The sequence below is a fragment of the Mustela erminea genome, chromosome 3 (assembly GCF_009829155.1).
Source record: "Mustela erminea isolate mMusErm1 chromosome 3, mMusErm1.Pri, whole genome shotgun sequence".
Classification (NCBI taxonomy): Eukaryota; Metazoa; Chordata; class Mammalia; order Carnivora; family Mustelidae; genus Mustela; species Mustela erminea.
Window position 1 is genome coordinate 90,487,969 of NC_045616.1, and position 26,340 is coordinate 90,514,308.

A 26,340-nucleotide genomic window follows, 5' to 3' on the forward strand; every position below is an offset into this window, starting at 1 on the left:
TAACTTACTTAATCCTAATGATTATCTTCATTTCCAGAAGAGGGACGCTAAGGCAATGACTTGAGAGCATAGGGCCAGCAAGTGGAAAGACCGGGACTTGAACCCAGGAAGCCAGGTACCAGTCCATGCCCTTACCCAACCTACATGAGGAAAGTCTTCGACCCTGTTGTAATGGGCCTCTTGGTCCAAGGGCGCAAGCATGCCATGAGACAGCCCTAAAAATAGTTTAGTTAGTTAGTTAAGGAATGTTTGGATCTCTTAAACAACTATGTACTCTTACAACATGAGCTATTTCCTTGTGAGTGAATATAAAGCAGGGAGACAGTAAAGGGAATGGTTCTCCTTTGGGCTACAAAAGGAAAAGTACAGCCCATAGATCAAATAAAAGCAGAATAACAGCCAAGACTAAGCCAATATGCCAGCACTGTAGTCTCACTATGTCACCAGGGCTAGAAGGAACAAGACGCTTAAGTGAGATCTTAACAGAAAATTAGCTTTGGGTATAATTTGTTATATGAACCATGAATGCTGGTCAAATGAGCCACTAGGATAACTGGCATGAGATGGACTCAAAAACCGGCAGCCACATGATTGCTAGTCCCTCCTGACTCTAGGTTCCTGTTTTCCAGCCATCTCCTTGTCCATGGTAGGGATACTGGCTCAGAGCTCCCACTTAGTCTGCAGCTTTACTTGCCTCACCTTCCCTCTCCTGACCCAGTTCTCTGCCCAGTCCACGAGGTGGCTGGATTTATTTTTTTCTACACATGTCTGATCGTGGACGTGGCTGAACTGATTTTCTCTGAAGAGGCCACTCAGCTTCACATAAACCCAACATAACAGATTCTCAGGCCCAGGCCATCAGGAACTCCCTGCCATGAAGAGTGGGAATCACACTGCTGAGAAAACTGAGGTGTTCTCATCAGTTCTTCCTGTGAAGAACCTCCATAAAAAGTGTACCACACTCAGACCATGATGGTTTGGGGTGAGAGTGGCCTGGGCAAAGCCCCTGGTGTCATCCGTCCTCTTGTGAGCCAGATGCCACAGAAAGCAAACTCAGGACAACACTGATTTACTGTGTTCCCGTTCTAGTCTAGCTGTGGGCTTTTCTTTCGCTCATTCCTTTCTGACCCTACTTCTGAAAATCCTTCCCCTGTTTACCTCCTCACACCCCTCCTCACCCTGCAGGAATTGTTCCTGTCTTTGTTCCCTAGCTGCGTGTCCTTTTGGTTAGACTGTTGTGTCCTGATGGCATCCTCGTGGTGCTCTCGTCTTCCTGAGATCACAGATGATATCTCTGTGCTTCAAAAGAACAGTGGAAAAACTCCTTTGCTACACACTGAATTTCCAAAGCCTACCATGAGGATAGAAAAGTGCCCATATAAAGATAAATAATCTGAGTTTCAGCTGTTAGTTGCTGCCAGCTTTCTGGGATCCATACACTATAAAGTCTGTCTGTAAATTAATATCGTGTTTGAAGCTGGGTTGTTTTATTATGGGGGAAGAACTACAGCTATAAAAATTAACACATGTCTAATCAGAAGAAGACTCAAGAGAGCCCCCTTGTTTTAGTTGTGACCACTGCCTTCCTCTGAGGTAGAGAAGAGAGAGAGGAAATGGCCCCCATTGTGTTCTGCCTCAGCATTTCTTCCCTTCCAGCCCCACTGCTCAATCTATTGTGCCGACTTACCTGTAGGAGACAGGAGTAAAAGCTTAGGCGGACTCTCTCCCAGGATACAGAGAGACCAATGGAGGGGCTCAGCCCTGAAGTCCTTCCAGAGCAGCTACAGCATAAGGAGCCACAGGGTGAGCCAAATGGTCTTGTGCTAGTTCAGGAGCAGACGTCCCGCCTTCTAATCAGACTGTGAGTTTCTCCAGAGCAGATCCCTTCAGCACCCAGAGAAGGCTGGCTGTCAAAAAACAAAACTGACTGTCTCCCTTTCCCACACCCCATCCCTCTGATGGGCCTCGGCTCCCAGAAAGCTGGCCATTACTAAAACACCCACATGGGTTTCTGTAGCTTGCTCTACTCTGCTGTGAGTCAAAAAGGGCACAGCAAATCCTGTCACCTGCTGGCCTGGCGAGTCTCACCCTAGGCTGAGGAGGATCCACAGCACTCATCTTAGAAGGAAAGACCACAGTGCTTGCTATGGGTCCAATAATGCTACTAAAAAGGCTTCATTGTCACGAATGTCTGAGGACTGGTATCATCAGGGGTTGCCGTGTGGCCACATAAAACTTTGATAGTGTCTTCACACATGACCTGGCTGCTGCCTTGAGTTCCCAGAAACTGGAAATAAGAACATGCTACAGTCTGCACTGAGAATGTTTTAAAATGTGTTTTAAAAATAGTGTTTTACACTCTTCTTATAATGAAAAGGAAATGTTTTTACATTTCCTCATAATCATTGCTCATGTCCCCTTAATGCCACTGCACATGTCCCCACAATACCAATGAGGCAAATGGGATGACAATTGGCATATTATGCTCCAGGGTAATCAGAGGAAAAGTCAGACCCTTTGAAGAATGCCCAGCGTGTCTGCTCCAGTCCGTGGATGCAGGGCCATCTTGAGCAGGGCCGAAGAGCAGGGCTACCAAAAACATTCAATGGCTTCCTCCCGTCTCAGGGGGAAAATAGAGTTTGAGTAAAAATGTCAACTTCATTCTCATAAATTTTACTTAAATATTGCCTAATACCCGTTTCCACTAACCAAGACTCAAAATCAACTAAACACGTGGCCAAATGGCAGCAAATATCTGCAGGGAAAGGCTGTTCAGCTGCAGCAGCCCAAGCCAACTTGCCGGACAGAGCAGAACAAGGAAGACTCCCTGCATGAAGAGAAGTGTGTCTCATGTACCACGTACCACGTACCACGTCGGCGGAATGGAGCCAGGCCCCAGGGAGGGCACATGCTATCTGAGACTCTTTCCTGCCCAACATCATTCTTCTTTCTTTTTACCTGGCTCGTTTTGCCACTTAGTCCACAGAGGAACATGGCCGCCCACCTCTCCCAAGATCACTTGTTAACTCCTGGTAATTAAAGAAACTGCCTCCGTCCATCAGTCTCAAAGGCCCAGGTGAGGGGACTGATAGGCCAGTTTAAGTCAGGGTTCTCTGCCCAGCCCCATAAAGGATATCCAGAAGGGGTGAGGTCACGCAATACCAAACGGCCAGCCGAGGTCTGTCTTGTAACCGAGACATCAGGACAGCGCAGTCTGAAGGGAGGAAGGCAGCAGAGAGAAGCTGCCGCACGAGGGACACGGCATGTCAGTGCTCTAGCAGGCCACAAGAGGTTCTATGCACCCAAGCCGACCCCACAGAAGCCCAGTGGGGAAATACTCAGTTTTAACGTGCCCTCTAGAAACACTGCAAGCCCTTTCCTTAGCCAGTACAGGAAAAGAGAGAGAAACACTTCTACAAACTCACTTAATCCTAAAGACAACAGGCTGTTTCACGAACGAGACCGAAGCTCACAGTAGTTGCGTATGTGGCCCAAGGTCACATGGCTAGGAAACAGAGGAGCAAATCTCAAACCCAAGTGAGACTCCAGAACCCCATTCCTGCTCCACTCATGACTCATGCTGCCTCGAAACTGAACTCTGCCCAAGATAAGTGCCGAGCACTGATGCAGCCAGTCCTGGGAGGCCTCTGAGCACAGTGCCACCACACCCAGCGTCCTCAGGCCAGAAGGCCCCCCCCCCCCCCCCCCCCCCCCCCCCCCCCCCCCCGCCAAGGACCTAAGCGCTGCTCTGCCCTAGCATCAGGCCATGCCCCAGGTAAAACAGCGCGGCCCCTAGCTACTTGGAGGTCCTCTACTGTTCAAGTGCTACCAATGCCATTTTCCTGTTTGCGTTTTGTTTTTGTTTTTGTTTTGTTTTTACAGTTCGTTGCTCATCCTAACTGTCAGCAGCAATTGCTTACCATGTGGTATGAAAATCTCTCAGGCTTACGTCAACAGTCTATCGCTGTGAAATTCCTGGCTGTCTTTGGAGTCTCCCTAGGCCTCCCTTTTCTCGCCATAGCCTATTGGATTGCTCCGTGCAGCAAGGTACAGACTGCTTAAGGTGCATGTCGTCTGCGGTGACTGCTTCTCTCTCCTTAGCATGACCTGGAGACCACTGGCTCAGAGCAATGGCTGAGCGTTTCCCGTGTCCAGAGAAAAGAGTTTTGAGATACTTAGCAAAAGTAGGAAACCACACAGACCTGCTTTTTTCCATTATTTCTCTAAGACAGAGAGAAGTGATAATCTGGGACATCTAAGATACATGAGGCATAATCTGATCAGTAAAGGAAGAGAGAGGAAATACGGGCACTTTTGCTCCTCTAATTATGCCATATCCTAGACATGCCCTCTACACTCACAGTAATCACCACAATAATGATCACAGGAATAGGCGACATTATTGAGCACTTTCTTTTGGCTAACCCCTTTTCATGGAAGATCTGATTTCACTCCCCCAATTACATTAGGACACATATACTTTATGAAGTAGGTTCAGAAAAGAGAAATAGCTAATAGACTGAGAGTCAAATGCAGCTCATGCTGGGCTCTGCAGCCCCATCTCCACATCGTCCCAGTTTCCCTGGCTTCCTTGATTAGGCTCTGGCCCACATGGGCAGCTAATTGGGTCGCAAGAAGGAAAAGACAAAGGAAAGAGAGGGAGAGCTGGAAAGGTGCAGAGCTGGGCTCTTTTCTCACAGGGAAGGGGAGTGTCTGTTGCCTGCTGGTAACAGAGGGAACGGAACTTTCCCCACTTCCCGCTCCACCATCCCTACAGCCCAGCCCACAATTCTGTGGCCACAGAAAGCCACAGCACTCTCTCCAGCTTCAGGCAAGAGTTAGCAACTACAGGACAAAATCATGGAGAAATGATTCCACAGGGAATCTGATCAGCTAATGTGGTTAACAAAAATAGAACCTCTTGCCAACTCCACTAAGAGGGAACTCATGCCAGGATGATGGGCCCAAGACCTGAGGGCTGCTGACGAGGTCACCTTACCAGATACGCAGTGAATTCACTGCCTTCAAGTAAGATGTGTACCATAGAAACAGATTAGGACTCAGACTCCTTCTGTAAAATGGGTCTTAAAAAGTCCTCAAACTGAGTATTTGTGGTGTTCAACTTTACATCTACTGAAGATTTGTTTCTTTGACAGTCTGCCATGCCATGGATTTCTAAATCAGAATTCCCCAAATGATACACATGTAAATGACGGCAATTTTTTCTGTCTTTCATTATGAGCTGAAGAAAGTACAGTGAGTAAAACAAGCCTAACCAGATTTAAAGCTGGGTTAGAGCAGGTCATTGGTTCTAGGCACAGGTTTTCACACTGGAAATACATCCTTGACTTCATCCAAAGTCTCAATGGATAGGGACACTCACCTCCATACTCTAGGAGCCCCAAACTACTTTTAGGACAGTCACTCATTAAAATAATAGCCACTTGGTAGAGAAAACAATGACAATCCTCACTTTTGTTTTTAAAAACCAAATGTGACAGCTACCAGAAAAGTGGGACTAGCCAATACCAGCAAATTGGTTTACCTCCACCTGCCTGGTCGCCTAGGGAAATATTCAGGAAGAAATGATATTCCAGTTGTTGACTAAATTTTTTCAGATTTTCTGTAGGTCTAAGAAGAATCATCTTGGCCACTGTCATGCAGATGTGATGGCACCCCCCCCAAAATTGCATGGGAGGGGGAGGGAGGACTTTCTTGGGGTCCAGTAAATTCAAGAGACTGATGCCACCATGAAACATAGGGGTTACACTGACAGTTGTCTTTTAGAACATTCTGGAAGAAATGTTTCAAGAAAATTTAGCCCAATGGCTGAGACTTCCTCTCCTCTGTTCAGATAGATGTCTTTTGACATTTGGTGCTCGTGGAGCTCCCAGTAAGACTAAAAAAAGAGCACTACAGATAAATATGGGCTGGCCATTAAGCCACTTGTGCCTTCTGGGTACTTTCTAGGCTGCAAGTCTGAGTTCAACACATTGGAGGGTGTGTCCACATTGGAATGACAAGACTTAGTCTATGGCATGAGATCATTCTTGGTGGCACTGCTTATTCTGAGGGAAGATTCCCTCATTAAGGAGGGAAACTTTAGTTGTCAAAGTTGCTCTGAAGCAGTCACAGGACAGATAAAACAGCCAAGATATTTTTAGTCTTACCTTTCACCACCACAAAAGAAATCTTTTCAAGTTTGGCAAAGATATTATATACTGGGGATTATAAAGGGTCATATCTTCCATGTGAAGAAACTAGCCCTCTCCAAAGGCTCCTGAGGTCCAGAATACAAGGTCCTCCCAAGGAAAGGGGCACAGTGGAGAAATTCGTTAATGTGCTAGCCTCCCTTCTCCCAAGGGATCACTTTATACTTGTGTAATACATCTATGAAAAAGCCAGTGTCATCCCAGGAACTTCATATTCTAACCACCTTATGACACCTGCCTCAAAGAAAGTAGAACTTTATATTCTTTTCTTAATGTTTTCATAAAAACATCATCAACCAGCTAACATCCAACAATGTCTAACAAATGTTTAAGTTTCTGTTTCCAACTTAATGGTCCACTTATTGAATAGTTGTTCTCCTGATTTAGGGACCCCTAGAAACACCAAAATTACTTGATTGGCCTGCCAAAATGATGTCATTTATTTCCATTGAATCCCCATAGCTGCCAATTCTACTTTTATTTAAATTTCTGAGGGTCCCTGAGAAAGACAGCTAAATAAGGAGAGGATAAGGTCAAGGATGTCAACAGAAGTTGACAGATTACTAATACAGTGGCTGAAGAGGGTAACCAAGTCATAGATGTGTATATAAGATAACAAAGGCTGGTCTGGCTCTTGGAACAGGCCTGTCAAGGTCAATAAAGTGAACAGTGATATTTTTCTATTATTTCTCAACATGGCTGAGGTCATGCAGCCCATTGGGAAGCTGGTGAGTTCTCTCCTCATGGCTGCTATCAGGTAGATCTTTACCCATGGAGCTCTTTATCCTCTCAAGGAGAGCTTTGATGTCAAAGGACCTTTATGGCTCAATGCCCTTTTGCACCCTTTGTTATTCCATTCTGATTCATACTTTAGGTAGTTTGCCTATTAAAATCTGAGACCTGAAAGAGTTAACAGCAATCCTTATGGGCTCAAATGGGGTCTCTACAATGGGTTGGATCAAGGAGGAAGTCAGCATGGTAAACGTATTGAGCAACAACACAAACTCTAATTGTAAAGGTGTGAGAGGTGAAACTGATTTCCTCCATGACGTTAACCCTGATGGCTCAATTATCCTTATAACTCAGTCCTAGGACTCAGGCAGGGAGAGCTGTAAATAGCTTCAGCCTACTACCTGGTATCTTTGCAGGGTACAAGCCCTCAGTCCATATACTGCCACATAACTCTCAGATGAAGAATGCCAAAGTGTCAGTTACCACACTCCAGCCCCTAAGCCCTGTGCCAAACAAAACACCTCATGAGGAGGTAGAGGAGCTCTGCAGCTTTGGAAGATCTCTGCTTTGCCTTGTCAGAGTTGAAATGGTTTGAAACAAGGGTCTTCACGCCATGCAATCCAAGGCCGACCAGGAGAAGACAATGCCTCCAAAGGCCTGTGTGTCCCCCTCATCTGCTTCTACCAGAGAGCACAAGATTAAATACAATCATGCTGTAATTTTTGAAGCATGGTCATGGAGGGGAAATTCATGCCAGGAAATAGAGCATATTTTGCTCTTATGTTAACAAAAGTATCTGCCCTCAAATCCAAAAGGAAAGTCCATCACCTGCCACCCTGCTGGGACAGCAGTTAAGGTACTAGAAGAGTAACTGCTTCTATCCAAGCCCAGTCTAAGCCCTGTGACATTCTCTCCCCAACTCTCCATCGATTTCCTAGCATAGGCGATGGCCGGCATCTCTCTCCACCAGAAAATCAGCAACTTTGAAAGGAAGGACCAACTCTGCTGGCTTATTTATTCTATCCCCTCCAGGGCCCAGGATCATGGTGCATACAGACAGCACCCCAAAGGCTCATAGCAGAAGTGCATTAGGACTCTGTGAAGCTCCAACTTTCCAGAGTCTTGCCTACTAGCTTTAAAAGAGCCAGGTGGGTTTCTTTTATGTTCCCCCTTAGGAGTATTTCCTGAGGCTCTCTGGTGCCACATAGTAAGTGCTTCTTGTGTGCCAGGAGCTGCTCTGTTTTGTGCATATTATTCATTTCTTTCATCAACCCTACATGAAAAGTTATATTTTATCCCCATTTTACAGATGAAGAAACTAAGACATAAAGGGATTAAATGCCACAAACTATGGAGCTGTGATTTAAACCTAAGATCTCTAGCTCAAGAGACTGGACCTTAATCATTGTACAAGCATGTGTGCATGTGCACACGCATACATACACATGCATGCATGCACACCTGCTCTTCTACCCTTTCTAATCCATCAGCAGCATTATAACCTTCAATGCTGAATCTAAGCATCTTAACTGCTGACTACTTCACTTTGCAAAGGACTTGGTTCAGAAATTTAGAGGTGGCAGGACTTTTCCAGAAAGGAGGAGTCGAATACAAGACTGACAAACTGTATTCTTTCCTGAGAAACCCTACCTTCAAGTGTTCACTATCACTTAGCACCTCTTCAGCCCATGGGACAAAGGATGGATTCCCATGGCAATGTGAGAACACCCAAGGATTAGACACCCAAGGAACATCCTCCTGCCTTACCCAAAGAAAAGAATATCGCTGAGTCCTGCATTAGACATTTCGAGTAAGAATTTTACAGGAAGCATACAGTGAAACCTACCCCTAATTTAACCAGGATCTCTAACATTTAAGAACCACTCTGGCCTTGATGATGTGCATGTTTTTTTCTTGGAGCACCTGATCCAAAGTTTGCCTCCGTTCCACTTTCCAACTTCTACACTGAGCCCTTCCTCGAGGCCACTGGCACCTGGTGGCAAGTGAGGGTGGCATCTAGGGATAAGAGACTGCGGAGACAGGGTGGAAACACTCTCTGGGTGCTCTCCTGCAGATAACGACCTACCTCGCAGGCATGCGGCCACCAGGTCCCCATTTAGAAGCTTACACTTGTGGTAAGGGCTAAGAGCCCAGCAGCAGGGAACACAGAGGTGTGCTAACCAGTGTAAGGTCACCTCTGATCTATTTGTTTGCAGCTAATTCAAGAGAATTACTTAGTTGCTCTCATATTCACATATTTCCCAGGAGGTTTGGGGTGAGCTAGACACTGAGGTACTATAAGCCTGCCTTTCTAGATAACCAGTTCTCTGCTCATATGGTCCAAGGAATGACGGAAGAGGCAGGGAGAGCTGTAATAGCTTCAGCCTACTACCTGGTATCTTTGCAGGGTACAAGCCCTCAGTCCATATACTGCCACATAACTCTCAGATGAAGAATGCCAAAGATACCAGGTAGTAGGCTGAAGCTATTTACAGCTCTCCCTAACGTCATGGAAGTGCTTTAGTCCATTGTCCAGACTCATCAGTTTTGCACTGATGAGCAAAGAGCAGAGCAGGCCAAGGTCTACATCTCCCTAAGCTCTACTGTCTTTTTTTATGCTGAACATTATTCCTTGACCCAGCTTTAATGATTTCCCAGCTAAGAGCTGCTGGCATATATTGGCTGACTTTTCTCCTTTCTTTTAGCTTACCTGGTAGCCTTGTAAAAGAAGGAAGTTTTCCCCAGGTGTAATTTGTTTCAAAAATTATTTTTGTGAGACAAAAAGGAAACATCAACCCCCCCCCCAAAAAAAAGGAAAATAAAAGAAAGAAATCCATTGAAATGATTTAATCTCAAATGAACTTTGTCCAAGTTTGACCAGTTAAAAAGAAGTCTTGGAACACTACATCAAAAACTAATGACATACTGCATGGTGACTAACCTAACATAATAAAAAATAATGATTTAAAAAAAAAAAAAGGAGTCTTCAAGCCCAGAAGAAGAGGAAGAAAGGTGCACTACTACCTAACCTTGCTTTCCTCCCTATGGCCCAGATCAAGTGGGAACTGAACCCAGGGTCACTTTCCACAGGACCATAGGGCCTTATCAGGGTTTTGTGGTACATTTGCAGTAGCTACGTAATTTTTACAGACTCCACTTCTGCCAGACATTAACAACTTGAAGGAAGTAACAAAGAGAACAGTAAATGCCTCAAACCACATCTTCTGGGGAATCCCAAGGCCAGCTCAGGTTCAACTGCATGCAGCATCCTGCATCAGGAGCCTCCTGTGGGTGAGGAGGAGGAGCAGTGTCCCCGTATCCTCACCCAGGTTGTCATCAGAAGATACCACGTAGAGCCCACTGATAAAGGACAGGAAACCTGGCCACTAGTCCCTTAAGATTTGGGTCCATCTCCATGGTCCCCAGCTTTTTCTGACAATTGTGGGACTCTGCTGGGATACACAAGATCTGACATCCCTTTCCTTCTGCTCAGCCTTCCCGACTCCCCAACCCATGGTCAGTTCTACCTTCCCTCGCCTCTCACCACTACCCCAACTAGGACACGGTGACAAGACAGGAAGCAGAGACTATTTCAGGATGTCTCCTGGGTACACCAGCAACCTGGCTGGGAAATGGGGCTTCGAGATTCAAACGCAGTCATCTAAAATGTTGAAAAATTCAAACTAACAGTTTGATATATAAATCAAAATGGAACATGGTTGAATTCAGTTTTCTTACTTAATTTATGTGAGATGTTTTGTCCTTACATTTGACCTGTGCATTCTGAATTTAATGTATCTACCTATGGCCAGAATTAATCTGTGATCCAATTTTGTAGATAATGAAGTCAAACATCACAAAGAAGGGCCATTTGTAAAATGTCTGTAGGCTCCATGGTTTTAGGTAACTAGAATTTCAGGTTTTCGGGCACTAGCTTTAGTGTCATATGGCATCTAACAATGCAAATGAACTGAAATAAATCTTTTCCAGCATAGTAGGGATTCCTAATGTCTAGACCTGAAATACTGGGTTTGGGGGGGAAAAAAAAAAAAATATATATATATATATATAAATTATCACTTTTTTAATTTCAATAGGTTCTATGGTATTAGAATCATAATAAACCATGTTACACTAACAATCAGTATAATTAAAGTGGATTATTACCATGCTGAAGCATATTGAAAGAACATTATCAAGCCATTGGACTTATAAATATTACATTGAATACAGTCATAATTAGGGAACTTTTACCTGCAAAAATCCCTGTAAATTGATCACCTACTGAACCAATACTCTATCTCCCAGATGACATTTCACTCTAGGACTCCTGAATGAGGCCGAATGTGAACATCAATTAACCAGACAGTAGCTACAGGTGAACATCTGCTCTAGAGAAGGAAATTTTCTGGGCTTCAGAAAAGGTTTCCCTCTTTGCTCTCTTCTGATTAGTGTACCAGGGTGAGGGGTAGGATTTGGTGCCTAGGTGCAAGTGACAGCTGTGTCCTAGAAGGGACTCATATGAGCTCACTAACAGGGGTCAAAAGACTCACTGGATGGCCCACAGTTTAGTCCTCAAAGACCAAGGTAGCCTTGGGATGGCACACCAGGGCCAAAGAAGATATGGCCAATACTTGCTCCCTAATGGGGTATCTTCTGGATCATTTCAGGCTCACATGGAACAACCACACAACTCAATTATGCACCAGAGCCACAAGGGAAACCTCAGTAAGTTTTAGAGTAGTATCAAAGAGGCTATGATCTATACACATGCAGCAATGAAAAAGGAATTTTTCAAAGTATGAGGAAAAAGTCCTCTACATATGGACATTAACCTGTGATTTAAAAATGAAATCCAAAGGGAAGCTGTAAAATATTGATAACTGAATATCAATGAACATACCACCTGTCAAAATTTCTTGGAATATGGCTAAAGCAGAGGGAACTGTAAAGCTTTAATTTACCAACATATAAGAAATAGTGAAAACAAATCATAGAAAAAACAAAACTCAGAAAAATGGACCAAAGAGCAATAGAACATAGTCAACATATGTTTTTTTTTAAATTCTGAACTCTCCTGAGACTACTCTTTTTCCAGATGTGAATGGCCTAAGACACCCATCACATGGCTGGGAAAAGTCGTGCAGGTCAAAGCACGGTAATACATCAATGTATTCTACTCTTGTTTATACCACTCCCACGAAATTCCTAAATGGGAATAACTGAATTCAACAGGAGATGTATCTGGTTAAGGAGCCACTCAAATGAAAGGGCAAGAGAATAGGTTGTCTGAGTTCATTTAGCAGCTTCTGTCAGTGATGGAGGATTCTCTCGTTAAACTTTGGCAAAGCATTTTAAAGAGAGACCTGTCCCCACCTACAGATGCCAGTTTAATATGTCTTCTACATATTTTGTTTCCAGCTAGGAAGAACCCTGAGGAGCCCCTTCATGAAATTTGTTGCCCATGCAGTTTCTTTTACAATCTTTTTGGGATTGCTAGTTGTGAATGCATCAGACCGCTTTGAAGGCGTTAAAAACCTGCCCAACGAAACCTTCACAGACCACCCGAAACAGATCTTCAGAGTGAAAACCACACAATTCTCCTGGACAGAAATGCTCATCATGAAGTGGGTCTTAGGTAAGCACTCTGTCCTTTATTCTCTCCTCCCCTACTAATAATAGGACATAATTAAACTCTGACTTCTGAACCTCTCCATCTCCTCTTGAGCGCACTCTGGCAGTCAAAACGGTGAGCAGATGACCAACAGAGAAGGCAGAGTCAGCTTCTATATATGCTGGTGTATCAGATGCACGAGCCTTTAACAGGAATCCCAATATTGGAAGGAGATGTTTGGAGGAAATTTGCTACGTGCTTTTCATTTTACATGTACTGAAAAATGTTTGTAAGGCAGCCTTGCATGGGAAAACATATTTTGCTCATTTAACTACAGTCTACCAGAGGCCTTAGGAAATCAAGGTCTGCTTCCAGAAAAGAGTATAAAATTGCATAGCTTAAATGATATTTTTTATCACTGAATACTAATGTACAGTAGAATGTAAATGATAAACAGAAATCTAAGAAGCTAGGGGAGCTACACTTTCTCATTATTTGTGTTAATGAACACCATGAAGCTGTGACATTCCTTTTTGTGGTAATGCTCTGTGCTGCGAAGGTCTGCCACTACAAGTGCCACGGAAATTTTCCCAATTTCCCCACTGTCCAGCTAAGAAAGAACATCTCTCTTTTATCCACTTTATAAGAACTATTATGAAGAGGAACAAACAAGACAAACTAAAATGGTAAAAGCTAAAACTGTACAGGCAAAATGGGATACAGGCTTTTCTAAAACTAAAACCTGCAAAACTATTTGGTAGGGAAAAAATCAGACTTGGTGGGAAAAAAATGAAAAACTGTAAGTTAACATTGGTGACACTGCACATAACTAAAACCTGATCAATAGATTATAATATGTACACCAAAAAGATATGAATGTGATGAGAATGTTTTAAACAAAGCAAAACTGAAGAGAACTGAAAAATGTTATCTCTGGAGTATCAAGATGTACGCTACTAATTAAACTGCCCTAATGGTACATACCCCAGATTTTGCTTTCTTCACAAAAATTCAATAATGGTATAATTTTCACTAGGTTTATGTTAATAAACACTGAGCACTGAGTCAAAATGTACACAGGGTCACAGTGTCTGTGCCTTCAAGCAACAAATCACAAAAGAACAAGTACTCGAAAATGGCCCAACACATGGCCCACTGCAGTTAAATGAGAGAGCCTAAGAGAGCCACAATGGTTGAACCGTGTGAGAACATCCTAGATGCCCAAGCTGAGAACAAGGGGGCCCATGGTTTCTGAGGTGGGTCTCTAAATAGGAAGAGGGAGATGAAAAGAATGGTTTGATCCAAAGGAAAGAAGCAGGAGAGCATGCTTCCCAAAGGCTTTTCATCAACCAGCCAGTCTCTGACCAGAGGCTCACTTAGGAGAGTCACTGGCACTAAAGTTGTAAGGAGACATTAAAGCCTTTGGCGGAGTGACTTCTGGTGGCCTGACTTTCAAAGTTCAGAATCTATCCTAATCCTAACACTGCAGGGGATGGAAAGTTTGTACAGCCCCAAATCCATATGTGAAAACGCTAACCCCAATGTGACGGTATTAGGAGGTAGGTCCTATGGGGTCATGAGGACAGAATGCTGATAAATGGGATATGTGCCCTTATAGAAGAGCCTTGGGGAGAACTCATGCACGCGCGCGTGTGCGCTCTCTCTTTCTCTCTCTATCTTTCTCTTGGCCATGTGAGGGTACAACAAGCAGTCTGTAACCCACAAGAGGGCTCTCACCAGAACCCAAATATGCTGGCATCCTGATGTCAGACCTCCAACCTCCAAAACTGTGAGAAATAAATTTTTCTTGTCTACAAGCCACTCAGCCTGTGGTATTTTATTAGAGCAGCCCAAACTGACTACGACACAGATTAAAACAAAACAGAACAGAACACCCATAACTCACACGTTAGGCTTATTGGATAAAAACATAAGAATATTTATGGCCCCATCACTACCCACCGCATTTCCCCACCCAGCCCCCAGGGAGAGACTGTGGTGAGTGCAACCACACTTGCCCTGAGTGAGAGAGCTATGCCATGTCCATGGCTCTTACTGAAGCAGACTTCCTCTTGACCCCTATTTCTCTTCCTGGATGTCAGGGCACTGTTCCAGGAGGAAACATTTCTCTCCAGCTGCAGAGGACCCAATGTCTATGGCCTGGTCCCAGTTCCCGCCCATCAAAACACAGCTGAGTTTTCAAGACCCTTACATGAAAAGTAGGGAGGAGGGAAGGGTTTCTCATTGACCTATTTCCTGGTATATTTCGGATGCAAGAAAGATTCTAATTACTTTTTCTTATTTAGGTAAATTTTCAAGCGTTTTATTATGAATCATTTCAAGAAATGTGCAAAAATCAAGATAAGAGTACAATAAATCCCATGAACCAATCTCTCATGCTCAAAAATTAGCAAGTCATGGCTAATTTTTGTGTCATCTATGGTTTCCTGGTTCCCTTCCCCCAACATGTAGCATTCTAAAGCTAATCTCAGATATCATATTTCACCCATAAACATTTTTATGTGTATCACTAAGATAAGTTATTTTTCTTTTTTCCAATTTTTTTTCTGTGCTTCAGGTTCATGGAGAATTCTTCTGCATTGTCTGCGATTTTAATCCCTAACCAGTGAATTTTTCCTTTCAGATATTATATTTTTCAATGCTTGAAATTCCATTTGGCCCTTTTTTTACCTTTCATTTCCTTCTTCATGAAGCTTGCATTTTCCTTTAAATCCATAAACATACGGTGCATACTTACAGTAACTGTTTTAAAATCCTTAACTCCTAATTCCATCATCTCTGTCATTTCTGGGTTACCTTCCTCTACCTAATCTCTCTCCTGACATGGATCACATGTGTCTCGGTGGGTTAGTCATTTCTGACTGAATGAAAGGCACTTCCTAGGTTATGTTGTTGAACATCCAGACTTTGTTGTCTTCCTTGGAAGAGCATTTGGCTTTACTCTGACAAGCTGTTAAATTACCCGCAGATGATTTCAGGGCTTTTCCTTCTTTCCTTTTTTTTTTTTTTTTTTTTTTTTCATCTGACAGAGAAAGAGAGAGACAGCAAGAGAGGGAACACAAGCAGGAGCAGTGGGAGAGGGATAAGCAGGCTCTCCGCTGAGCAGGGAGCCCCATGCTGAGCGGCTCGATCCCAGGACCCTGAGATCATGACCCCAGCCAAAGGCAGATGCTTAAACAACTGAGCCACCGAGGCGACCCAGCTCAGGGCTTTTCAAGTTTCTTAGAGTGAATCTGGAGAAATTTAACCATAAAGATTGGTTATTCTTGTGCTACAGAGACACACATCTGTGGTCTCTACTACATGCCCTGGATAATCAACAAAGAATTTCAATTCTGGATGGTGTGAGCTCAAATCTCTCCACTGTGGGTGAGCTCTGAGAATATTCAGCTTGGGGCTCTCTGGCTGCTGTTTGTGGAGTTTTACTCTGGGTACTTATAACTTAGTGTTTAGGAAATATCCAAAAAGACCCATACATAATTTTCTGGACTTCATTTGTGGTTCTGCTTTTGGTTTGCACAGTACCCTTCTCTCTGAAACTCGACCACACAACATCTGATCACCTCTGCCTTCCTGAACTCTAGTCTTTGTCTTTTTTTTTTTTTTAAGATTTTATTTATTTGACAGATAGAGATCACAAGTGGGCAGAGAGGCAGGCGGGGGTGGGAGGCGGGGAGCAGGCTCCCTGCTGAGCAGAAAGCCGGGTGCAGGGCTCCATCCCAGGACCCTGAGATCATGGCCTGAGCCGAAAGCAAAGGCTTAACCCACTGAGGCACCCAGGCGCCCCCAGTCTCTGTCTCTTTAACTCTGTGGGACTGCCTTTCATGCTTCTGGGATTCCACTCCATGCACTACAGACTGGAATGTGTCTCCATAAAGAAAGACCTGATGTTCAAGCGGCTTATCTTGCTGAAGGAATATCTGTTTTCAGTGCCTGCGGATGGTTTCTTTTTTCTTTTTCTCTTTTTCAGTTTATTACCCATCATGGCTGGTAATAGAAACCAGAACTTCTTTTCTAAAACAGAACCACAAACGTAAAAGAAAGTTAATGATTTTTTTCATACCCCCAAATTTCTAGTCAGTACTCCATTTCTCTGATTGAAGAGACTAGTTGGATAATGACCTGTGTAGCTTGCTTTCTCTCTTCCTTCAGGTCTCTGAAGTTTTTCAGGTCTTTGAAAGTTTACCTTCTCAAAAGAGCTCAGCAGTAGGAACATGCATTCCCATCTCCCTACTCTGACAAGATGAAATCTGATCAGAGACCTAAAAGAAGAGAGGAAGAAAGCTTTGTACACATCTGGGTGAAAAGCATTCCAGACAGAAGGATCAGTATGTGTTAAAGGCTTGGATTCAGGGAAACTGGTGAGGCTGAAGTGTAGTGAAAGAGGAGGAGAGAACAGAGATAAACTCAGAGGGACAGGCAGAGCTGGATCACACAAGGCCTTTCAGGCCATGGTACACAATTTTTATTTTATTCTGACTGTGATAAGAAACCACTGGAAGGTTCTGAGCACAGAAGTGACATCCTATGACTGAAGTTGTTAATGACTTGCTGGCTGCTATGTACAAGACAGAGAAGTTAGGAACAAGAACAGAAGCAAGGAGAGCCGTCAGGAGGCCTATCTACACTAATGTAGATAGGAAATGGTTTGTTTTGAGGAGGTGGTACATCGTGATTTACATTCTGTAAAATCAATAATATTTACTATCAGACTTGGTGTAGGGTGTGAGAGAGAGAGAGAGAGCAGTCAAGGAAAATTCCATGTGTTTTAGCTCAAGTGATGGTATGCTAGAGTCTTTCACAGCAACAGAAAAGACCAGGGGAGGAGCAGTTCAGAGAGGAAGGAGAGGAAATCAAGAGTTCTGTTTGACACCTATTAGATGTCCAAGTGGAAATGTCAAGCAGCACTTGGATATGCATGTCTGAAGTCCATAAGCACATAAGGAGAGGCTGGGGCTGAAGACAAGTATGAGAATGACAGCGTACTTAACGTAAATTAAGTGTGCAATCACCCCAACTGCGAATATGGTCAGACAAACTGAGGACCAAGTCCTGAAGCACAAGGATACTTAAGGACGGAAAGATGAGAAGTCTCCAGTGAAGATTAGGTAAGAGAAGAGCCAGGAGAGTGGTGTTGAAGGCAATCAAAGTAACTGGGTCAAGAACCAGGGAGTGACGACTTCCAACGAATGCTGACAGATCAGCTAGCATGAGGCCTAAGACCTCACCACTGAATCTGGAAGCTAAGTTCCTGAGTAGCCACAGGGGACGAGATCCAGGACACTGGTGGAGGACCTGGACTTAGCAGGACTGTGGACTCTCACCCACTGTACCGGGAGGAAAGCTGGAGGGGAGGCCACAGAGCAGGGGGCTTGCCAGATACAGTGGGGGAGCAACGTGGAAGTTTTTGGATATTTCTTTTACTCTCTCAATTCTTTTCTCAACATATATTTTCTAGCTATTAGGTATTATACTAAACATCAGGCACTGTGCCAGATACTGGGGAAGCAGCTGTAAAATACAATTAACATTATCTTATCCCTGAATACATTCTGGAGCTCTTTACTTACTTCAGGGTAATACTAATCTTTGAGAGAAAGCTCTAGAACACTGTGTGCACTACTGGCATGCCCTGAAGTCTAAAGTCTGATCTACCCTCTGCTCAGACATGGAGGGGCTTTAAGTGGCATGAGGCCCCTACAGACAGAATTTTCGAATTCTACTCTGCCAGGCAGACCCTGATCAGCTGGATACAGAGTAGCACGATCTCTTCTCCCAGAATGTATCATACTCATAAATGAGGGACTATAGACAGATTGATTATAAGAACACTACTATTCCCTCTCTACCAGAAGCTGCCCTAGGGCTGAAAAGAACCTCAGGACCCTTGCACATCCAACCTGCTCCCTTCATGGATGAAGACCTTGGCCACAAAAAGGTGAACGGCCTTCTCTGGGTGGCCTGCTTCTGTCTTTCCCACCACCAGGCCTCAGTACATTCTCGGGCCAGGAGCTAGAGTGATCCATTTAAAAATTCAATCAGGTTTTGTCCCTCTTTGCCTCAAAACTCTTTTGTGGCTTCCCATCTCTCTCAGAGTGACACTGATGCCCTTATAATGGCCTACAATGCCCTCCACCTCTCCACGCCATCTCTGTGACTTCAAGTCCCACCACTTCCCACCTCACAGCCCACTGGCTTTCTTGCTGCACACTGTTTCTACCTCAGAGCCTCTGTGGGGGCTGTTCCCTCTGCCTGAGTGTTCTTCCCACAGTGCATGGCTCATTTCCTCACCTCCTCAGGTCCCTGCTCAAAAAATCTTCAAAGTGAGGTCTTTTTAAACCAACCTATTTAAAGCCACAAGTTCCTCCACCCTGACTGTCCTATTCCCCAGGCTCCTTTTCTTCCGAACAGCTAACACTGCTAAGCAAACTATGTGCTTTCTTTTGTTACTTCCTGTCTCTATTAACATTTCTGTAATCATATAAATTTGTAGTTGACTCTTCATATTTTGTTATCCCTCTCTCCATCTGGCCATGTGGTTTTCCCAATGACCACTTCCAACAGCCACATCGTGTGACAATACTCTAACTTATTTCCCCAAGCCTCTCCTCATACTAGGCATGTAGGTTGTTTCTCTTCTACTGTACAGTTCTGTGTAAAGGTCAAACTCACTTAGAAATATATTCTTCCTTTACTCCAAATGCTTTAATTGACTACCTATAGGATTTACGGAAAATCCTAGATTGTCAATCCAAGAGATTCAAGGATGGGGGTAGCAGGGCACAAGGAGGTTGAGAAGACACACCCAGAGACAGAAGAAAAGCCAGGACACAATATTAAGGAAAGGAAAAGAAGAGTACAAGAGGAAGGAGGGATAAATTTGCTAGTAGATTTGTTATGCTCTGTAAGTGTTGTCAAATGAGCTGCATCGGGAGGACTCTGGAAACCAGGGACCATCACTCCTTGCAGCCTAGAGAACCTCCAGGATCAGTTCATATCACAGGAACCTCTTTCTTGACTATATCAGCAGCAACTCTGGGGTAGTTGTAAGAGCTTATAATAGGGAGACTGTGGCCCCAGAGACACTCATCAGAGGATGATGTAACATGAGTAGTTCCCAGAAAGCCATCAGGCTTGGAGGGCGGGAAGTCTCTGCACAATGCATGCCATTTCTCCATCTAGGAACAGACTCACATCTGAAGACACATTCTGTACCGCTCTTAGAACGCGGCAGTGTTTTCTTAAACGGACTTCCTGGTATTGCCAGTGGAGTGGAGATGTGAATAGGGAATAGGAAAATACACTTAAAAGGCTACAGAGTACTTGTGACTGGGTGTCAGGAAACCCAGTCCTGGGTCCCTTGGTGGCCCTGCCTGCCTGAGTTTCAGTTTTTACATGTGTAAAATGTGAGGCTCAAGGTCTCCCTCACCCAACCCACCGAGGGTTATAAACTCATCAAGGGAGGTGCTAAGTCTTAGCTCTAGGATCACACAGTGAAGTTTGGGAAGACTGAACTTATAAAAGCCTATGGGCTGGGTTCCTCACCTAATTCATTATTTTGATTATTTCCTCACTTAGTCAGATCCATTTTCAAGCAGACGATTCCAGTCAACTTTCCAAAGTTTCTCCCTACAAGTGAGACTAGGCATCTGCTCTGCTTATCACCTTTAGGGACTGTCCAGCCGCTCCAAGTGAAGCCCAGTCTCCCCCTCATGGCCTGTACGAAAGCTACTGAGGGTCTACTGGGCCTTCACTAACCTTCTCTGCTAACAATCTCCAGGCCCACGCCCTGAATCTTGAGCCACACTCAACCTCTTCAAGTCCCCTGGAAGAGCCCATCCTCCCACACTTCCGCAGCCACTATCTGGAACACTTGGCCAGCCCCTCCGTCACTTGGCTAGCCCCTGCTACCTCACGCCAAATGTCCCCTCCTCCAAGAATTCACTCCGTCAGTGAACAAATACAAGTGGTTCCAGGAACTCTGCTGGCGCTCATGATTATAACACTGACTGCTCTGATCGCTGCCTCTTCACAAACAATCCCCAGCCATTTTCATTACAGCATCTGTCACCCAGAAACATTCATGATGGCCTGTGATGCATCTGTCTCCAGAGATAGACTGGTCTTGGTCATGGTGTCCCCAGAATGGTGGCTGGCTCTGGGTCAGCACTCAACAGTGTCTATTAAGTGGGTGGATGATTTCCCAGCCAGGAAGAGTACGCTTGTGCCCAGCAGAGGGCATGGTAGGTGACAGCCCAGTGGAGAGCAAGGGCCCTGCAGTGCCTGTGTGCCTTTGAACAACGTACTTGCCATCTTGGTACACAAGCCTTTTCACCTGTAAGGCGGAGCTGATTACAGTTTAACCAGCTATCAGACCATGAGAAAGGTTTGCTGTTGCTCGAGTGCTCAGCACAGTGCCTTGCTAAGTACTAAAATGAAAGAAGAGAAAGAGGGAGAGCTTTGTTCAGAAATGCTTTAATCTATTAATATCATTTTCCTGCCTGGAAAACAACTGAATCCCAAATATGTATGAGGCCCAGAATTGTCACAAAGGACCTGCCACTGAGACAATATCTGGATGTCACAGCTTGAAGGCATATTCTCCCTCCTGTAAGTTCACAGAACACCTCCTTTTGGCCCAATAATGAGAGGCTGACCTGAAAGGACCCACAGGCCTCCCAGGAGATGGTCTCTGAAGTCTGCTCTGCTGAGGACCCGGGGACAGAGCAGAGGATGCCCTGGGGTCAGGACCACTTACAGAATGTGCATAGTTAAGGCTCACAGGATTCTGACGGGAGATCCCTGCAGAACAGCATCTGAAGCTGGGATGGGTGTGAGCCACCTTTTGAGCTGACAAACTTCATCTTCGCAGCCCTTATTCAGAACCCGCCCAAAAGAAGCTACTCCTTTCCCCCAAGGCTTCCCAGCCCATTCCACAGTCAGCCACCCGCACTAATTATCAGTGACCTTGTCCTCTGGACTCCAGGGCATCCCAGAGTGAAGGGGATTTTGCCTGAAAGAGGCTCCAGTGCCAAGCATCCTTACACCTGAATCCCTGGGCTCTAAACACTCCTCTGACTGACAAGCTGGAGGCAAAAGACCATCATACTCAGCATGGATAGAAAAGGCTGAACCATCCTCACCCCGTTAGAAGCAAGGGGCCTCACTAAAGTACTTAATTTCACGTTTCTTTTTTTCATTAAGCATTCCTGCTGTTCAAACCCTTGGGCCCATGCTACTTTTACTCACAGCCTTAGAATAATTTAAATTAGCTTGGTTGAGTTAATATTTAAATCTACTAAAACTGACAAGGGCATTTGACTATGGAGGAAATGATTTGCAATGCCCAATGAGGAGCTACTTATCCTGGTCAAAAAAGTCCGTTTTCTATAAACAATTTGCATTTCAGATTCATAGAGATTTTGGTACTTGAAATAACCCCAAAACTCCAAGAAAATCAAGGGATTTTTTTAAAGTCACACACCCAGGAAGTGGCCAAAGCCAGAACCTGAACCCAGGGCTTCCTGAATTCAGGCCAGTGACAGCCCTAAGTGATAGCCTGCAGCTGTGCTAGTACCCAGCTGAAAGCACTTCCACTGAGACATCAGGAATTTTAATCTGAGAGTAGCCAAGAGCAATAAACATTACTTCTTCCAGCCCATAATGGTTTTTCTAAAAACATTCCTAAAATATCTATTCGAACTGGCACAATTGAAAGTAATTTCAGTGTTAAGAAAATTATTACTTCACTGAATTACCATACAAATTTTAAAATGGTAAGCTTGAGAAGGGTGTTTTGTAAAGGGAAAAAAAAAAAAAAAGCAAGGTGGGTACTGGGGGTGTCTTGTAAACAGACCTGCAATGTTTTGGGATATTTCCTACTGCGCAGCCTCTGATGTGATATAGACATGCAAATCTTAGAAGCTATTTCAAAAAAACAAAGCCACAACCCCTCTGAACAGACACTCTCAAATTACTTTTCTCCTTAGAGACACATTTTGTTTCAATTCCTCCTATGTAACAAACCACTTTCACCAAAAAAGGGAAAACTCTGATTCAAACTGTCCCAGGGCAGAGGAGACACAATCCAGTGTGGCCAAATGGGGGCCTGTGACCAAGTCAGCCATGCTTCTCTGCCCATGACCATTTGTCTGCTCCTAGTATCATCCTCAACTCCAGGCTTTGTAGGCAGTGAAGTCCTCAAAGGCCACTGTATTATAATGTGGTCAGTTGCCAGCGTGCTTGTGTTTGAAGTCTGGAAGAGCATCAGCAAATGGCTGGGGTGGAACTGTTGGGGGACTATTGGGGAGAGCTGCTCTGCTGAACTCCAGGACATACGGACACAGACAGAGATCACAGGAATATGTGACAGCCCAGCTCTGCAGTCTGGACTTTATCTTAGGGTTGAGGAGTATACTGCAGGGGGACATGACCATGATCCAACGTGTGCTTGAGGAGTAAGGAGAAAAGAAGTGAAAACTGAGAGGACAGGATGGATCTGGGAGCCCACCAGAGGAGGAGCTGCAGAATGACAGTGATCCAATGGGGACAGTCTAAGGAGTCAGGACTGCAAGACAGGGGGTAGTGGGCCATGGGGGGACTAAGAGTTAGGGAGGGATGGGGAGGCCAACTTAGGGTATACTGTATTTCTGGCACTGGCAGGACATCCTCTTAGAGCAGTCTCTGTATAGTGGAAATTTAGTTTCCAAGCACTTAAGAAAAATCAGAATTTATTTCCCTGAAGGACATCTGCAGGGAAATGAAAGACAAAGATGCAACCGTGGACACCCTTACTCAAGGACAGAAGGGAAAACAAGAATGGTCAAAGCCTTGGAAAGCAGCAGCTTTTAAGGGATGGGGGGGGGGGGGCGAAGGTTGAGGGTGGAGGATGATGAGGAGGGCCAGTGAGGGAGGTAGAGGATGGGGAAAGGCAAGCCCTCATGTCTGATGCACAGGAGCCAAGGAAGTGCCAAAAGAGGCAGGCAGTGTTAACCTCTGGGGAGTGAGTAGTCACTTAGCCAACCTCTTACTACATTAACTTCCTAAGTATGCAGGCACAGCATGGCTGGTTCTTCATCAAAACTTTCCCAGGTTTGAATAGCTATAGAAACTGTTTACTATCGTTTACAAAATATTCAAGTTTTTTCTACACATCACTGGCTTTGAATCCAATTGTATTTCCTGAAGAGACAGAATAATAAGAGTGGTCAAGAGGACAGACTTCAGGGGCAGACCTTCCAGATTCAAAACTCCAGATCTGCCTTCTGCCTGGGCACAGTCCAGCTCTCTGTACCTAATGAAACAGTAAAGCCATAAAACTGAGATAATAGATGTACTTCCTGTGTTTTCTGCCAAGATTCAGCTGAGTTAATACATACATACACCAAAGAGTGCCTAGCACATAGGAAGGGCTCAAAATGCTATAGAGTTATTAAGTTTTAATAACCTAAATCATTTCATTTTTAATAATTAAGATAGAGAATAGCAATATAGTGCAAATCTACATAAGCCACATATCTAACTTTCCAGCAGCCTTACAATAAAAATGGTGAAATTACTATTTTATTTAACCCAATTTATCTAAAATATTGTCACTTCAACATGTGATTGATATAAAAAAAAACAGATATTTTACTTTTTTATTTTTTAAGTCCTTGATACCTAGTATTTGGTATGTTACACTTACACAGCGCCTCTCATTCAAATGGCCACATTTCAAGGGCTCCATGTCCACATGTGACTAGTGGCCACCAAACTGGCAGTGCAAGTACAGATGGATACATACCCAACTGTTACTCTAGGTCACCTCTCACTGCGGGCTTAGAGGTGGGGTGGGGCAACGAGCAACATTTTGTTTACATGCCTCTACATTATTCAATAAGTAGCAATTAAGGCCCATCTAGGACTGGAGGTATCTAAAATCCAGGAAGTTACTTTAAAAACCAAAGAAACAACAACTCAAAATGAATGCTCACTGAAACAATCACAGAAACATATCAAGTGCTCCAATGTGGGAGTTAGGAGAACGGGGTTCCAGGTCTTCAGTAGGACCTGCAGAAAGCCCTTTTCCACCGCCCCCGCCCCCGGACCTCAGTTTCCTCGCCTTTCATTTAGAACGGGAGGAGTCCTTAAAACCCTCTCAGTTCTTAAAATGCACAAATACGGGCCCCTCTGTTTCTCCTGTATTACCTCCAAGAACCTAAGAGAGGATGAGAACTCTCTCCTCACCTCTGGAGATGGTTTACCTGTAAGCAGAGGGCAGGTGACACGTATTCTGGCGGCCTGAGAACTGTCCGTTGTTAAATGTGCCCTTGAAGAAGACACGTGTCCGCGCGCGGCTGGCTACGAGCGCGCTCAGTTCTCAGGAGCTCCCACGTACATTCGTACCCTGGTTCCCTCCGTGCAGCGCTGTGGTCACAAACGCCCAGGGAACTGGAAAACGAGCCTGAGCTTCTCACTCTCCCGCAGGAATGATTTGGTCCGAATGCAAGGAAATCTGGGAGGAGGGGCCGCGCGAGTACGTGCTGCACCTGTGGAACCTGCTGGATTTCGGGATGCTGTCCATCTTCGTGGCGTCCTTCACCGCCAGGTTCATGGCCTTCCTGAAGGCCAGCGAGGCCCAGCTGTATGTGGACCAGCACGTGCAGGACGACACGCTGCACAATGTCTCACTTCCGCCGGAAGTGGCCTACTTCACTTACGGTGAGTCAAACGAAGGGCGCTGCTCCACCACGTCCCGCCCCGTCCTCCTGGGGCGTGGCCACGGGCCCGTGGCACCACTCCACCTGCAGATCCCTCTCCAAAGAGGTCCTGCTCTGGGCAGCACAGACAGATTCATAAAGTGTGGAATTAAGGACTCTAAGAAATGAATTTTTTGTATGTGTTAAGAAGGATGGATTTGTTTTGGAAAGGTTCTTAGAACGTTTCTGGGAGGTTTTTTGTTTTTTAAATAAAGATCTCTTTTTCTAATAGATTTTATTTATTTATAAGAGAGAGAGAGGGCACATGCAGGGGGGAATGGCAGGCAGAGGGTGAAGTAGGCTCCCCGCTGAGCAAGGAGTCTGATGTGGGACTCGATCCCAGGACCCTGGGATCATGACCTGAGCCGAACGCAGATGTTTAATTGACTGAGCTACCCAGGTATCCCCAAAGATCTCATTTCTGATGTGAATCCAGGAGCACTAGGTGGAAATGTAGAGATGAAAGAAATGTCCTTCTATACTGGATTCCTGCATTTTGTGCAAAGATGGGCCCTGATTCCCACACTCAAAAGTTCTTTTCTCATGGCCAAAGTAGTTTTTTGGAGATACATTAATTCTTTCAAACCACAACACCATACAGTATGAGGTAGTAGATTGAAATTTTAGGAAGAGTAAGAGTTGTAGCATCCATTTATTAAGGACTTACTAGATGCCAGGAACTGTATAGACATATACCATAAACTCCAGTCCTTACAAACAGCCCACAAAAAGGGGTCTTTTCTGTCCCTATTTTACAGATGATGAATGGGTTTCCATGGCAGCGCTCGCAATGTTCTCAGAAATATAGGAATGCCTTGGGTAGCAAGGGATCCTGGCCCAACATGAATTGAAAACCATGCAGAATGGCACAGTGCTTATGTCCCCAGGCTTTGGAGTCACACCTGGATTCAAACCCTACTTCTATAGCTTACTCTGAGTTTGCCTAACTTTTTGGAGCCTTTATTTTCTCAAACCAGGATAATACCCAAGTCAAAAAGTTTCTTTTACAGATTAAATAAGA

The 26,340-nt window shown here is 44.6% G+C and overlaps 1 protein-coding gene across 1 annotated transcript in view; it reads left to right on the forward strand.

Moving 5' to 3' along the window:
• Nucleotides 1-26,340, forward strand: part of TRPC7 (transient receptor potential cation channel subfamily C member 7) — a 143,311-nt gene that overhangs the window by 83,479 nt on the left and 33,492 nt on the right. The window contains exons 4-5 of the mRNA XM_032336641.1: nucleotides 12,366-12,582; nucleotides 25,048-25,281. Coding sequence (XP_032192532.1) covers nucleotides 12,366-12,582; nucleotides 25,048-25,281 — 451 coding nt within the window. The remainder of the gene's footprint in view (nucleotides 1-12,365; nucleotides 12,583-25,047; nucleotides 25,282-26,340) is intronic.